The sequence below is a fragment of the Eurypyga helias genome, unplaced genomic scaffold, assembly GCF_000690775.1.
Source record: "Eurypyga helias isolate BGI_N326 unplaced genomic scaffold, ASM69077v1 scaffold4092, whole genome shotgun sequence".
Taxonomy (NCBI): domain Eukaryota; kingdom Metazoa; phylum Chordata; class Aves; order Eurypygiformes; family Eurypygidae; genus Eurypyga; species Eurypyga helias.
Window position 1 is genome coordinate 39,430 of NW_010233932.1, and position 17,547 is coordinate 56,976.

Genomic DNA, 17,547 nt, shown 5'->3' on the forward strand with positions numbered 1-17,547 from the left:
ACAGTCTGACTGGAAATAAAATTTGCATTTGAAGAGCAATGTTTTTAGTCTGTTTTTATCCAGAACTGCATTTGACTCTTGAAGTTCTGTGATATAACATTACTTGTCAAGACATCCAAATACAAACCTAAACATTCACAAATTCAAGCTATAAGGTGGCTGTTTTTAACAGCTATAACAAGTCACAGATTTAATTGAAAGATGAAAATGGACTTATGCATCACACTTTAACTGTGTCATAAAATCCCAGATTTCTACAATGGTTTGGATTGGAAGGGACCTTAAAGATCATCTAGTTCCAAACTCCCTGCAATGGGCAGGGACACTTTGCACTAGGCCAGGTTGCTCCAAGCCTCATCCAGCCTGGCCTTGAACACTTCCAGGGATGGGGCATCCACAGCTTCTCTGGGAAACCTGTTCCAGTGCCTCACCACCCTCTCCAGGAAGAATTTCTTCCTTATATCTAACCTAAATCTACCCTCTTTCAGTTTAAACCCACTACCCTTTGTCCTGTCACTCCCTGCCTATGTAAAAAGTCCCCTCCCAGCTTTCTTGTAGGCCTTTTCAGGTACTGGAAGGTGCTATAAGGTCTCCCCAGAGCTTTCTCTTCTCCAGGCTGAATAACCCTAAATCAGCCTGTCCCCACAACAGAGGTACTCCAGCTCTTATCAGTTTTGTGGCCCTTCACTGGACTTGCTCCAACAAGTCCATGTTTGTCTTATGCTTGGGGAATACAGTCCTTGAGAGGCAGAATGTCATACAAGTGGAGTAGAGGGGGAGAATCACTTCCCTTGACCTGCTGGCCATGCTTCTCTGGATACAGCCCAGGATATGGTTGGCCTTTTGGGCTGCAAGCACAAATTGCCTGGTCATGTTGAGTTTTTCATCAACCAGCACCCCAAGTGCTTATCCAGAGGGCTGCTGTCGATCCATTCATCATCCAAACTTTATCCCTGTTTGGGATTGCCCCAACCCAGGTGCAGGACCTTGCACTTGGCCTTGTTGAACTCCATAAGATTGGCACAGGCCCACCTCTCCAGCCTGTCCAGGTCCCTCTGGATGGCATCCCTTCCTTCCAGTAGGTCGGCTGCACCACCCAGGCTGGTGTCATCATCAAACTTGCTGAGGGTGCACTCAATCCCACTGTCCATGTCACTGACAAAGATGTTGAACACCACTGGTCCCAGTACCGACCCCTCAGAAGTGCCACTCATCACTGTTTTCCACTCAGACATTGAGCTATTTGCTGCATCTCTCTGAGTGCGACCATGCAGCCAATTCCTTATCCACCAAGTGGTCCAACCATGTCTCTCCGACTGGGAGACAAGTACAGTGTCAAACTCTTTGCACAAGTTCAGGTAGATGACATTAGTTGCTCTTCACTTCTCTACCACTGCTGTAACCTCATCGTGTCACTGAAATGTGTCAAATACTGGCTGATCATTTATTCTAAACAGCTGTAATACATTAATATTTAGAAAGATTGCTTACCAGTTTTTGATCAGCATAACTATTTTGCTTCTCCACAGGGCCGTTTTTCAACGCTTTCTCCCTGGCATGGTCTGCCACCTGGTTCTGGTGTAGGGTTATTACACTGGCGAGTTCGAGTGCTTTCTCCATTGATGCAGGTGGACCAGGCACTCCAACAGCTCCAGCCTCCATCAGTGACAACTGGTATGAAAACACCATAGTAGGATTAGTCCAACATCTCTCTGCCTTCTGTGCAGTGACAGAAGGATTGATTATTCTTCTTTATTTGGCCCTTTCAAGGGTAGACAAGTTTCAGTACTTCTACGTGATTCAATTCTTATGTTCTCAGTTACGGCGACAGCAGATCATCGCACCCTCCAGTATATGTACCACTGCACAGATTTGGCTTTTGAAAATGTGCTTGGCAGTGACATTACTTAGGAGCCTAGATTTGTCAACATTTTTGTTTCCCTAGGAAGTTGCCTGAATATCAAGTTCTAAGGTCCATTTTGGGCACCTGTGCTTTAAAAACTGGTCACAGGGAAGGAATTCACTGCACAATAAATTTTTTACATCATCAGTTGTGTAACTGAGTTTATCTCTTCTTCCCCTCTGTGGACCAACCTAGTATTAAGCTAACATAGTAATTATGAAATGTGATCAAGTGTTAGCAAACACAGTGCTTTTGTAGGAAACTGAAGACAAAATAGCTTATGATGTGATGAGATTGCTTTTGCCTGAAATCACCTTACCATTACTTCACCATTCTTCAATAATGTTCTTCTTTACTCAAATGAACTTGGGATAATATTCCATGACACGGCAATGTATGTGGGAGAATTAGCTCTAAATTAGAGGGCCGTCTTTATGGAAAGAACTGAGTATCTCACACTAACTTCTATGTCATATACCCATGAGATTTCACAGCAGTAGGTGTAAGGGAGTACTATGACATCCTTCTGTCCTTGAATGCCCATTTTAGTCTGTCTTGAGTATTTACTAACCTTTAATTAATGTAGATTTGGGAATCTGACAAGCAATTCCCTTGAAGTAGCTTGAGCACATACATGTACAGGTTCCGTCTACCAGGACAAGGGTGCCTCCATTTTTGCAAGGTTCACATTTGCACACACTATATTCAGTAATGTAGTCTTCAATTGCTCTTTCCAAATTTTGTTTCTTTAAATATGCATTTCTCATCTTAATAGGAACAAGCGTATGTATTGGAGAAGGCTGTAGAAGAAAAAAGCCCATACATAACAGACTTTTCTGAAGTTCTGAATCTTTTTGATATACCCATCACTACAGTAAGCATCTGAAGAAATTGTCAAGATGAAGAAAATACCTGAAAGTTCATGATAAACTCAGAATCTCATCTCTGTCTTAGAACAAAAGCTTTCAAACTGTAAGAGCCATAGCCTTGAAGAAATAGCACTTACCCGTTGCTGTATCACTACTGGAGCATCCACCAAAGACTTAGCCCACTCTATGTAATCCTGAACGTCAACCATTTTGGATCCTCGCAGTAACATTTCTTTTATTTTAACTGAAAAGTCAATCTTCCCTCCATCAACTAAGGAAATGACATCATCAATAACAGCATCATCCTTAAGTTCTGCTGCAGAAATAAGAGGATGAAAAAGAAGTTTAATGCCCATACATCTTGAAGAACTGTTGCCCTTTTAGCACAACCAGTCCATCCCTATAAAATGAGCTAGAGGGAAGAACCCTTCACTCACTGGTTGTGGTGGAATTCAATCTTTCTTTGGCTGTACCTCTTATGTGAGAGGAAATCTTCTATTTTGCAATTAAATTTGAAAACCCTGTATCTGAAAGGAAAAGAAGGCATAGGGCAAAATGACAGCCATTATGGAAGTTATAGCCATTTCTTAACAGCCAAAAGTAGTATTAGTAATGCTACTGTATCACCTGAGCTGAACCAGAAAAATGCAGGAATTTGAATAGTAGGTGCTTCTACTTCATAATGAAAACACAAGAACAGAGCACTGAGAATAATTGTCTCTTCTGTGGTCAGTAGGAGATTTACTTTTGCAATTTTTAGGTCATGTGATAATAGACCCTTCTCCAGACACACAAAGGAGCAAAGAGGAACAATGAAAGGCAGGGGAACACAAGTAGCCTAATCAGAGAAAAGGAGCCCCTACCTTGACTCCTTCCAGGCCTGTCCCAGCAGAGCCATTAGCCCCACAGAATGGGGCTGAGGCTGAGTCAACAGCAAGATGAATCAGTGGAAAAGCTCTCCGGATGCAAAGAAAGACATCTTGGGATTGAACAAACTTAAATAGTTGGAGTATATTTAGGGGAGTGCGATTGAAGAGGTAAGGGGGGAATCAAGGTGGCTTTGGGAGGAACAAGCACAGGAAGACGGAAGGATAAAGGCAAAAAATAGGGACTGATTGCATATAAAAAGGTGGCTGATAGTGAGCTTGTCTACGGTGTACTGTCCTTGATTTATGCATTCTGTTCTGACTTACTGTTAAATTCCATTTCTAACTGTTTTCATGGGTCAGGAGACTCTATCCTGCATGCATGTGTGTGTGTGGAGATCTGTGTGCCAACAACTAGAGTTGGACAATGACTGATAGGGACCTAGTGTTGTGGTGTCAATAACTGGAACGAGTGAGGATACACCTGTCAGCGTGTGATCACTAGCAAACATCAGGACAGACTCGCAGGTGAATTGGGTAAGTGGCTTAGGAGACAAGTATCAAAGTGGCTGTTAGTCTGGTCTCGATATGTTTCTGTCTCCAGAGTGAGACAACTGGAGGAGCTGGCTACTGGTGTGACCAGGAGTTCTGGGCCAAGTACTGGAGAGACCCCAAGGTGCTGGGGTTGACTGAAGCTCGTTTGCATGGGCATGTGTGTTTGTGTATGTCAACTGGGTATAAGAGGATCCAAGGGTCAATTACTGGGTAGAATGAACACCTAAGGCCAGTTACTGGGAGCACCCATAGTGTGAGTGTGTGTTGGTGTGTATCAGGTGGTCTGTACCAGCAAGAGGAGTAGAACTGTGGGCCTTGGGGTGTTGCATATCTGAGTGCCAGCAACAAGGGGGACACTGAGGATCCAGTTGCTGGTTCAGATGAATGTCTAAGGTCAGCTGCCAGAGAGATCTGTCTTGGCTAGGTATATTGAGGAGGGGCTGAAATACCTGAGGGTTGTGCTGCCCGGGGAGAATATCTGCTCTAGATGACTCTGCTTGAGCAGGGGAGCTGGACAACATGGCCTCCAGCAGACCCTTCCAACCTCAACCCTTCTGTGATATGTCCCACTACCAGACTTTCACCCTGATCAGATGGAGAGGAGAACAGGATGAAGCCATTGGTGCTGTTTGTGTTCTCCTGAGTCCTGGGCTTCCGCCTATATTGATTTGTTTGGCCAGCAATGTGCATATGTATGTATGTATGTATGTATGTATGTATGCATTACATAAGGGAGTGTGTGGGTGTGGGTGTGCCTACTGGGAACACATGCTCAGCCTGGCATGACCTCAGAGCATGAAAGTACATCAGCCTCACCTCTACTGGTCTGTTGAATTTGCCCTTTCCCTAACAGCAATAACTATGTTATTATAAAGGGGGAAGAAGTGATAAGTATCATCTTTCTTAAGCAAAACTTATAAAGTAAAATAAGGAAATACTTACAGTTTTCTTTCACATGAATCTTTTCACATTTGCCACCATCAATATTAACATTGGTATGTAAGCCTTTATATGCAATATTGGCATCTAAGTGATAGCCAAGGCATTTTTTCACATCTTCTACTGTGACACCTGGAAGTGGAAATAATTAGGTTATTAGAGGGATTGAATGACCATAAATAATCTGATATTATTCTTCGATAATGAATTTCAGGGCTATAAGAAATGTTTATGGCTTTCTTCTTCCCATATATCTTCTGTTTTTAAGTCTTTCATGAAATTAATGTAAGGATGATTGTATTTGAAGTGCCTGCACAGGGGCAGGTGAAATCTACAGTGATTAGAAAAATATCAAAATACTCCAAAAACTGATTTCTGTTGTCCTTGGTCTATCTGAAAGCAGATGTCCCTCAAAGGACCACTCTTTATATTGGAATTTTGTCTTTCTCAGCTGTTTATCATTTGTTTTTTCTATGTCCTAAATTATTCAATTGTCTCAGTTTCTCTCCTAGCATCAAACATATTTCTCCATTCTTTTTCTGCATAAAGTTAAATAATGCCACTAATATCTTATGAGTACTCTATTCCCATAAATTTAATTCCTCCTCTATCCTCTACTGCCTCCAGCACCTCCTTTCTATTCATTAAACTCCAACAGATCACCTGGAACTTTACTTTCATGTTCAGAAAAAAGTTTTGCATAAGATTGGTACTTTAAATAAATCCAGCACCACAATCTCCAGGTGCTGAACAGAGTAATACTGGGATACGTGACATCTTTGCCCCATGTCCCCTTGCATAGTCTGAATATCTGACAGTAATATTGTTGCTGGTGCTGCACGTAGCAGGTACTTACTTTCTAATCTCCAAAATCAGTATGAGAATTACCTTTTCTAACCTTATTCCAGAATTATCACGTCAATCCATCACAAAACCACGTTATCTGAACTGCACATGAAGGAGTAGTAATTACTACTTTCCTATCTTACCCAGGGCAAGGACGATTCCAGTGTGAATGTTAAAGTCAATAAAACCAGTTTCAAGACACTCAAGAGCACTATGTGATTTCTAAGAAGTTCTTCAAATAATTTCTTATTTTTTGCCAGCACCATACTCTTAGAGTGTTTGGACCACAAGAAGGTGTCAACTAGCAAATGGGATTTAAGGTTTAGGCAGATTTTCTAGCCATTGGGGATGTCTTGTGAATAATGTCACACCAATTAGCATTGCTAATACTTTGAAGAGGTTTGTTAAAGTATCTGTTTATCTTCTCAGTTACAGACTTAAAATACAGACTTTAAACAATTCTGGAAGTCACAAAGTCTGACTCGCATTTCTGTTGAACTCACGTAATTCTGTAATGCCTCTGGTGTCCCACAAGCAGCACACACTGAATTATGCTGTTCTCAGTAGTGCTCCATATACACAAATGTGTCCTCACACATCCCTTCACATGACTGGAGACTTGGTGATAATCTGCATACCATAGCAAGGCCAACAGAATGCATACCTATTCGAGACATAGCGTAATTATCCAGCACATACACAAGTTCATATTTTCCTCCCACAGTTCCAGAGACCGCATAATGAGTTCCATAATCTTCTAGGAATTTGAAATATTCTCCCTTATCATATTCAGCAGGCAGGAAGTTTAGATCATCAAGGAAACTATCTGTGAGACGGACATCACGACTCCGCATTTGGAATCTTCCCAGCTGAATCTTTCCTTTTACATGCAGAAAGGTTTGGTTCTGAACGTGGAGAGGAGAAAGCAGATGAGAGTGCCATTCTACTGTGCAGCACGGCAGGAAAATCTCTTCTCCTTTACTTATGAAGAAACTGCAGGACTTTTAAACATAGTATTCAGTAGTGTTTTGGAACAGGGACAAATGTGTAGTTCAAATTAAAATGAGGAAGCAGCGAGAGATTTAGATCATTTCAGTTCTTCCAGTTTCACTGAACTGTCCCCTTCCTAATTCTAGCAAGGCATTTGTGATCTATTTGACAACAAGGTCTTCGAGTACAATATCTACTAAAAGTGCCTTTCCGACTTTCGTAACAGTGAAAAGTAATTTCATACAGCTCGCCAAATAACAGAAGCTGCCCACTGAGGTCAGCTGGAGTTTTGTCTTTGTTCATAGTCAGAGCAGAACTAAGTTCTCTCTTTCTTTGGATCACTTCTCTGTTGTTCTCAGAGTACCAGAAAAAAAGGGGACAGCTCCAAAGAAAAACAAAAATAAACCCAAAAGACCGTAACATGAAAATTAATCAGGAAAAAATCTTTTTGAGACATCTGAGCCATACATACATTCTAATTCTGAGCTTAGTCACTTATATTTTCATAAATTACACTGTGGCTGGTTTTATATTGTAATTTCAACTAGGACCTAAGGGCTGCCCGTAACACATGACATCTTGTAAAATAGTTGCACTTAAGACTCTAAGCAAACATGTGCCTTCCAAACCCCACTATTATCTTCAGTACTTATGTGACTCCCTTAACAGTAATGCCAAACAGGAGGTACTAAAAGGGATTTAGCAACTGACCATCACATTAGCTGGCACCATTTAAGGGATCTTAAACTGCAGACTCAGATTTTGCTTAGGACTGACAGAAGTCTTCAGGCATCTATATCTCTGGGAGGAAATTTTTGTTGGTGCAAACATTCCTGCCATCCAGCATGTACAAAATCCCTTACTCTCCTGGTGTGCCCAAGCTACTCCTGGCTTTAACCCGCAGACGAGAGCTGGAGGGTTCACAACCAGGGATTGCCACTCCAGTAACTTGCAACAATGGGAGTTTATGGTGACAGATCACAACTTATTTTCTGAACTTATCTGTAAGCAAGAATTTGAGGCTGAAACTCATATCACAAGCCACTGAGCAGCCTGCAATATACTCTGTTACAGAACTTAATCTTTTGTGTGTGTGGAGATTGACGCTTTGAGATTTAAATTAAACGGATTTAAACGGTCCATTTCTATCCCAAGAAAATTTTTACCAATACAAAGTCAGTGCTGTATGTCAGCCTCTTTTTATAGTATAGACCTTTCTCTTGAGCATCATTTCGAAGTTCCTCATGGAGAGGGTGGTGAGGCACTGGAACAGGCTGCCCAGAGAAGCTGTGGATGTCCCATCCCTGGAAGGGTTCAAGGCCAGGCTGGATGAGGCTTTGAGCAACCTGGTCTAGTGGAAGGTGTCCCTGCCTATGGCAGGGGGGTGGAACTAGATGGTCTTTAAGGTCCTTTCTAACCCAAACCATTCTATGATTCTATAAAATTTAACTCAGTTTTCCCATATATCCATTTAATGTCCAGAGCTCTGAAGGGGTCCTAGACAGCAAGGCTGGCATGAAATATGAAGGACTGAATTAATTGAAGCAGATATATTCTTCCTTGCATGTGATGCATTTCAGCACTATGGGGTTCCTTCTATACGATGGCATGTTGCGAACACAAACTTTGGTGTATATATGGTGGGAAAATACATATGACCACAAGCACCCAGCTCTTGGATTAAGCCATAGTGTCTAGCATGCCTAGTATCACTCTCTCTGGTCTCTCTCTTTGACCTCACTAAATGCTAAGGCTTCTTCTTTACTAATAAATAAAATGGGACAGAACCTTTCCTCTGTCTCAAAGAGCAGGTGGATTGGAATGATTTGTGTACAACCCCAAAACAGTCCTGCTGTTTCCAGACTGCCTACTAGGAACATGCCTTTTAAACATGTGCAGGAGATAGCAGGATGAGCATTGCTTATGAGAGCACAAGACCTGGCACAGACCAAAACCATGGCAGCATGCTAGTAAAAATAAGGATTATGACGTGCCGGTGCTAATGCCCGTGCCTCTTTGTGCAAGCTAGTTTTATTAGTACAGACATTCTTGAATGGCTGAGATGTGATCTTTCATTTATGATTATACATGTCAATTTTTTATTTACCTAGTGTCGGCCTGCTCAGTGATAATTTTTATCCCAGGACTTGACCTGATTTGCCCACATTGCACTAGATCAGACCTGCTCTCTAATAAAGAGGAAATAGACATCTTTGTCCGTTTCTAACACCAAGCCCCTGTTGAAGATGAGGGTGGTCAGTAGTCAAGGATTAACAGTGGGAAAATGAAGCCACATTTGGTTAGCCTTTGGCCACACCTGAAATCTTAACCTAGTATTGCTAGTATTTTATTTTTGTGAGTAAATGACAGAAAACCAGAAGGCAACTAGAATACTTAGAAAGATTCATATTGCATTATTTTAACACTGTGTAAACTTTACTGATTGTAAACCAGTTAAATTAAACCCTTTAGCTTGATTAAACTTACCCTTTCTGTGAAGCTTTTCAGGATAGAATTTAAACTTGAATTCTTGCTATAGTGATACTTGAAATTTTCATCTGAATCTTTTTTTTCACTTCCTTCAGTAGGTGTGTATTTCAGAGACATATCAACATTAAAGTGTTTTTGTTTTTCTATGTAAACCTCTCGTAACATTTTTACACGATCATGGTAGAACACAGATGCGAAGGTTTTGTCTGCTTTTGTCTTAGAAAAGATAATGAAAAGGTTGCATGAAAAACCAAAACAGGCAGTAATAGAAAAATCTATGTAGCACTTCAAAGTTGTATGTTTTACATAGCTTAGCAACACATTTTCTTACAGCTTTTTTTTTTCTTTTAAAAAATAATGAACAGAAAAGCGACTCCCTCCCCATACCACCTCACCTGGATCAGCTCAGTGGTTCAAAACTAAACAGAAAACTGCAATGACAACATTTCACTAAGAGTTAAATCTCAGCATGTAACACTATCAAAGTAATTTATGTGTGTCAACAGTTCCTTTACATGTAAGGAGTAGTAGTCTCCAGCTCCTTCCTAGAATGCAGACAAGATTTGCTAATAGGTCTAGATATCTCGAATTAATCGGAATTATGATTCTGCTGTTTTTATAGCAGACAATAGCTGATTCACAATATCTACTTCAGTATTATTTATTTTTGCATACTTTAGCAGAACATAGAATTTTAGTAACTGAAAGGATTTTGCATCAAAATCAAATATGACCAATGATCTCTGGAGTCAAATTTACTAATTTTGGGCAGGATCTTCTTTAAATTGTCATTGTTCTATGAAGTTCCTACTTACAGTGATAGGCAATGCATTTAGTAAGCAAAATACTGCTTTGATTTCTGAAATGCATCTGACATTGATGTTTCTAAGATCATCAACATTTTTGGTGTTCAAACCTCACTGGAAGTCATAATCTGAATCTCAAAAGCCTATTAGATTTTTTTTTTTCCCCAGTGGGATAGAGAAAGTTATCACTGATTATAAAATCCAAGCAGGACCAGAGTATCATAATATTATACCTGCCGTTTTATCAGTGCCTTTTGTGTATCATTGAAAAAGTAGTTTGCTTGCTGCTCTAGCCAGTAAAAGTTACATATAGTATTCTTTTCTGTCCACGTACTGTTCATCTTGTCTAGTCATATTATTAACTTTAGAGAAAGATAGTTTCATTTACTAGGTATAAGGGCAGCAATGAACATGCAGAAATTCATCTGACACAACTAAGATTAACTGATAAAACAAATGAGAACATAACCTGTTTCCCTCTGGAATTTATCAAAGGTTTGATGCCAAAAAGCTGCTGTTGCCTGACTCAGGAGATACGCTGAGTCTTGCAAAAGGATGTCAGGATTCATCATTCAGTTATACACATTCTAATTTTCACAGAAGGATGTAGACTTACATTGTAAGTGAGAACACCCACATTCCATGGCTTGCGGTAGTACGTCCGCGTGTTTCCATCACGCACCCTTTCACAAAGGCCGTTGAAAAAGTCATTGTCAAATGGGCTGGCCATTGGCTGCATCCCTAAAACATTGATTCTACAAGAAAAATACAGGAGAGGTTACACTTCGAAAAAGGAGTTGTCAGCACCCATAGCCTGTAGACAATGGTATTAAGACTGGAAAAGTCAGATTCTGTAAGAGGTAGAGACCATAGCTGTGGTGCTTCATCCATACCAGCTTGCCTCATCTCTTGTAGTCCTCTCATCTGTGTAATGGAGATGACGATACATCTTTTGTAAAGCACTTTAAGGGTCATGTGTAAGAAACAAACAAATAAAAGATAGTTATTAAACATCAAACACAAAGAGAACCTTAGGAATAAAAGGAGGTGAAAAATGTCTCTTCTTGACCAATGCATTTGTGAAGAGGCATTCCTTAGAAGTTTAAGAGGGACATCTCAACAGCTATAACTTATATCAGTTTGTTTGCTGTTAGGAACTTTAGTATCAAGGGTGTACAAGATCCATCAAATCTGCAGAAGAATATATAGCTTAGCGTTGTCTGTTCTCCCAGGGTCTGATCTGGTGGAGTAATAGAATTTCCAGAAGCAGACAAGAGGAAATCTGAACCACTACAAATCCAGAGAAGTGGGCATATGGGCTGTACAGCACTATGCATCTACGTAGCAATGTACAAAAGATAGTTCCAAAAATAACTGTTCCTTGGAGGATTATACACACACACACACACATATATATTAATTTCTATGTCTTTTTCATAGATGTACATCTTTTCAGTATTTCCAATATTTATGTCCTATACATGTCCGTATTCCTGAGTGTAGGAAGTGGTTATCAATTGATTGGTTGCCAGTGTCACTACTGCACTCATATACAACATTTTCTCATGGAAGATTTTAGTAATGGATTATAACGGAAATAATAAAGAAGCTATTTCTAAAAATATATGCCTAAGTACCTGGCTTACTTCCTCATGCTACCGAGGCAGTATTTTTGCCCTTGTGCAGTAATACTACTATGAAAATGAAATGAAGAGTATGCATCCTTTGCATCTAAACACAAGGTGGTGCTGTAGTATACTTTAGTTTCATTTGTTCCAGATGACTAGCTGCCTTTTAACGCGATTTGTAGATAATCAATGTCACTCTTTTTGTTTAAAATGAAAGAAATCCAGCAAGGTCTGAGAATAAAAAGATTAATTTTTGACTTAGATTAATGAGGAAAAGTCCTGTAAACAATGAAGATCTGGGAAGTGGAGAATGCAATACTTCAAAAAGGTGCAGGGAGACTGTTGTTGCAATAAGGCATCCCAGTTTAAATAACCAAGATACATTTTCTCCCTTTTAGACATGTATGTTAGTAAAGTAATTGGGAATGACTGAATCATTGTGAAATATCTCTTGAAACGTATCTATAAGCTGTACATTTAAATAATAAGCATTGTAAGTATATTCATGTAACTTCTATATATGATTCTGTGTATTAACATAATGCTTGATTTACACTGTCTGTATAAACATTTTATCCTCCCTGAGCATAGAAATTAAAACAGCAATTAGGTGATCTTCTCAAACTTTTGGGAATGTCACTGTGCCCCTGTGTTGTGAGCTGGCCCTTGAGACCATCCAAGACTCTTCAACAGGCCCAAAACTACTTTTTCCTTCATTACATACCCCTGCCCTGCGGTCCTGCCAACCTCAGACACATCAATATCATGGTTACGGCATGGTGATCGTGGGTCGGATTTGCAATTATCTTCATCAGAAAAATCTCCACAGTCATTATCTACATTACATACAAGTCGTTGCTTTATACATCGACCTATTCAAAGAATGAAACATTAAATTAATTATTTTTTTCCCCCCCCTGGTGGACTTGAAGTGGCACCCCCAGCTACTTTTTTATTGAGATCTTCCTCCTAATATATTTCTATTATTGTCATGAGGAATTCGGGTCCTAAACCCTGCCTTCTTCAAATAAAAAACCCACCATACCCATAGCCATACTAGTATGGCTAAGAAAAGTAAATGACAGAACTGCTGTCATTTGCAGAAAGTTGTTACTTCCTTGACTGTTTCTATATTAATCTGATTATGAGTTTGGTGGTTTTCTTAAGTGGTATTAAGAGAATACAGAAAATATTAATTCAATATCAACAAAGAATTATTTCTACACTGTTTGGACTATATTACTGGGATACTGTAGCATCCAAAACTATAGCGATTTGTATTCTAAAGCAACAGTGAGCTAGTAATTTTCCTGAGGTTGTATATCACAGGTTTTAAAAAGACTGATTATTTTTCTACTGGGTTTAAAGTTTTAGGGTAAATATAGGCCTAGAGTAATAAACCAACACTTGCTGCTATCAACTGCCTCACCTGTAAGTGCTACACAATAGCTGTAAACTAGTAGTTAAACACACACTTTCTGATTTTCTTTTTCTCTACTTGCAGTTAACAGTATTTGAGATAAAGAGAATACTGACAATGACTTGGGATTCAAAATTCACTTACCATCTTTCCTTTCCTGTTTTGACTAGTTTACTGCCATTAACTTATTTCATTTTGATTTATAATGAATTTTGAACATTATATTAATTCATATGCTATGCATTTATCACTTTACAAATTTACATTTTGAGGCATTCAGGTCTCCAGGTAGCATATATCATACCACTTCGGTCAGTACACCTCCATGTTCCTTTTGTTAAAATTCCTTCAGTCCTAGACTGTCCTGGTGATTTTTCATATAACATAGTGATTCTGTAGCAGGTGGAGCTGTTACGCTAGAAGAAAGGACACTTACAGTATGGTCAGCTTCTAACTATAGAGTATAAATTACAGGAGGAGAATTTAAACTAGTTGCAAATTATAATGGCAGGTGAGAGGAACGTACCCCTTCTCAAGCGTTGTTCTTGGTGTGGTTTTGGCATTGTGGCATTGCGACCCACCTGTCTACACACTGGGGACTCTTTAAACTCTAGCAATAAGGCACTGCTTCAGGAAACCATCCCCAACTATGAAAGCACTGAAGTATATCTCTTTTTGTACATGTATTTTGTCTTCAGTGGAAACTGATTTAACTCACAGAACTACGTAAACTCTGGTTGTCTGAGTTACTGTGTAATTCGCTATGGCACTAAACCAAAACCTACCAGAATTGCATTGGAAGTCAGTACCACAATCTGTTTCTGGTTCTTCAGGACAGACTTGGCTGGTTTTACAGCTTTGTGTATCTCCTAAGGTCTCCAGGCATGGTATTCCACCAAACTGTCCGAATCTTTCAATACGTCTAGAGCGAAACTTGAAAGAAAATAACACTATTAACATTGCTTAGAGAGAAATCAGAACTACCAGAACTGAAGGATTTCCAGATGAACTTAGAACTTTTCAAAATGAATTATCTTTCGTGAAATTTTTGGTTGAAAATGCACAGGCACAGCTCATGGTGTAAAAAATGTGTACAGGAACATTGAATTAATAATAACCTTGACCCTATTAGTAAGTATGTAGAGATATTTATTTTTCCCTATTTAGTTTATTTCACTATTTTAATTATTTTCAATCCGGGGAGGAAATACATCATTTATATTTTGTATGCTTTCAAGTCTCTCATTTTTTTGAAGTCACATAAGAACAACTCCCCTAAGAAAATAAAAATCTGCTTTTGACAAAAAATTGGTTTTTATTTAAAGAGAAAAATGTATTGAAAACCAATGTTCTTAATAGAAATATCCACATAACCAAAACAGCTAATTTTTATGAACAAAACATTTTGAATAAGAACACTTGACCAGTTTTGTACATCTCATGGAGGCTTCTCTTACTCTGGTGCCTTCAGATGTGAAATGATAATGGGTTTCATCAAAACATGAACATACAATGTTAACAGTTGGAATCTGATATTTTCCCATAACCAAAGGCAGACAGATAATGTCCCTTTGGTTGTGGCTTTGGAACAAAGACTTCCAGCTGTATCTTACCCTTTGAAAGGTGCATGGGTCGCAGGGCCCCCACGCGCTCCAGCTGCTCAGTTTACAATCTATCGGAGATGGAGCATTCAGTTCTCTCCCCCTGTGGAAAACATTTTCTGAAGAACTGTCAAGCAAAACATTCCAGTACAGTCCCGGGCAGTACACTAAAATCATATGTGAGTTTGTATATAAACCATAGACCAATATTTTGGAAGCATCTTCAAGCTGTTTTCTGCTTCACTTTCACTGCTGCACTTGGTACTTGTATAAACAAGTTAATCTTAAATTGTTTGGTGGTTTAAAATTACACTAAAAGAAACTTGAATACTGAATTAGCCAACACTTTTTCCCCTTTTTAGATCTTTGTGCATACTCATGCTCTTCTTGTGAGTCATGTTATTGAAGAGAATCAAATAATACACAGAGAACATCTGCAGTTCCTCTACTCGGACAGTGGCTATGTTTCCCATACTTAAAGGTGAAGACAAGGGTCCAGTAGCGCATCTCATTTCGGCTTGTTCAGCCTGGAGAAGAGAAGGCTCCGGGGAGACCTTATAGCACCTTCCAGTACATGAAGGGGCTACAAGGAAGCTGGAGGGGACTTTTTACAAGGGCCTGTAGTGACAGGACAAGGGGTAACAGGTTTAAATTGAAAGAGAGGAGATTCAGATTGGATATCAGGAAAAAAAAATTTCACGGAGAGGGTAGTGAGGCACTGAACAGGTTGCCCAGACAAGCTGTGGATGCCCCATCCCTGGAATTGTTCAAGACCAGGCTGGATGAGGCTTTGAGCAACCTGGTCTAGTGGAAGGTGTCCCTGCCCATGGCAGGGGGGTTGGAACTAGATGGTCTTTGAGGTCCCTTCCAACCCAAACCATTCTGTGAGTCTATGGTCTCAAATACACACAGCACTTCCAATATATGTCTACATGATTTGTTTAGCTTACTAACTTTAATGGGGTTGACCTTAAGCCTAGATAAAAGTTTAAATGCTTCCCAGAGTTCAAAGAAGGCTTGTAAATCAAGGTATTTTTTGCTAATAGGCTAACTTATGCAGTTGGAAAATCCAGACAAGTGTTTAGCTATCTAAGTATTCTTCAACTTACAAAGTTGAATACTTTGCTAGACAGGTCTATATTTTCTAGAGTGCCTCTTCATTTTGGTCCCCAGCTTTACATACCATGAAATTCCTGGTTCTCAGTAAGTGAAAGGCCATCACTTCATAGAAATTCAATTTCTTTTAAGCACCCACAGTTAGACATTAAAAACTGATGCACTGTAGGATGACTTGTTAATTTTAAAACCCAAGGCCAATAGTTTAGTGATGACTTTGTCTTTGTAGGTAACAATGCTGGAAAGCAGAGGAATGAATAAGTCTAACTTGTCTGGTTTGCTGTCTGTAATTTATTCTGATTTGGACTTAAATGCTGAGTATTCACCAGCACTGTGAAGCGATTCTCTCCCAGCACCTCTCCGGGTTAATGCTATTGCCTTTCCTCTACAATGGGACCTTCTTTCCTGAGCCCAGCTGGTTGGCAGCTCCTGCAGTGTGATGTATGGGATTTTGTTGCAGGCAGGGCTTTGCCCTCCACTCTTTGACCCCCTTCCCTGGTACAAATATGTCAGGAGTCCAAAAAAATGTACCCTGTTTCCACAAGATTGAGAAATCTGCAGTTTGGACCAGGAAGATATACCGGCTGGTTCAGCTTTCTGGTGCCATTTATTGTATGATCAGGTTACCTACGTAGTAAGTTGCTATTGAGACACTAAATCAACCTATGTCTCTTTCCAGCTATCGAATCTTAAAGAGCTCAGGGATCAGAGGGTTGTTGTGCAATCTTTTATACATTCAGCTGACCCTGACTGGCTCTGATGCCTCAGACTTTCCGCTGTCACACACACCAGCAGTAAACAGACACCACAGTTGCTGCGAGAAGCGTCTGTATCATGCATTCCAACCGTCTTGCCTGCTGCTCCTAAACAGCTCTCTTCCCAGGAGTCTGCTGACCTCAAGCTAGGGCCTACAGTAAATGGATCCTTGGTTGAAGATGCTCCTTTTAACAGGCGGGATTCTGAAGAAAAGGAAACACCAAAAAGCACAAATATGCTCAGTATCTATGGACAGTAAAAATGAGATAAAGAATTAAGAATTCTTTCTATACAGCAGGGACCATTCAAACTCTTAGTAGGTAGGGAATTGTGAAGTTGTGCTGTATGTCTGGCACCAGGAATTGGGGTGTCTGATAGAGGATGCAGATCCAGTTCTGCAAAAAGTCCATTTTACATGGAATTCCCTTTCACTAATTCTCTCGTGGACTCAGCACCTCTATCAATGACCCACTGGTTGGCAGCTGAAAGTGCTGGGAACCTGGGAAATGGCACAGAATACCTGCCTTGTTCTTGCACTTCTCCCTGAGCATTCTTTAATGATCACTATTAGGAACAGGGTAATGGATCATCTGCCTCTTTGCTCTGACCCATAAGACTGTGATTAGCTTCATCATGGTTCTTTTAATCTGAGCCTTTTCTTCCACTGTCATATGCCCACTTAGGGGACAGACTTCTTTTTCCAGTTCTGTTGAGATTTACAGATCCCAAAAAACTCTGGAAGGTGTGTGTATTTCACATATT

At 39.9% G+C, this 17,547-nt stretch overlaps 1 protein-coding gene across 1 annotated transcript; it reads right to left on the minus strand.

The window, feature by feature from the left end:
* Positions 1-1,510: 1,510 nt before the first annotated feature.
* C9 (complement component 9) lies at positions 1,511-16,988 on the minus strand (the record flags this gene model as incomplete). Its single annotated transcript, XM_010161857.1, has 11 exons — positions 1,511-1,671; positions 2,475-2,703; positions 2,910-3,088; positions 5,136-5,264; positions 6,643-6,883; positions 9,456-9,674; positions 10,881-11,019; positions 12,617-12,764; positions 14,098-14,245; positions 14,926-15,016; positions 16,925-16,988. Coding segments are annotated over 11 exons (1,748 nt in total), but the record flags the coding sequence as incomplete, so codon positions are not given.
* Between the last annotated feature and the right edge of the window lie 559 nt (positions 16,989-17,547).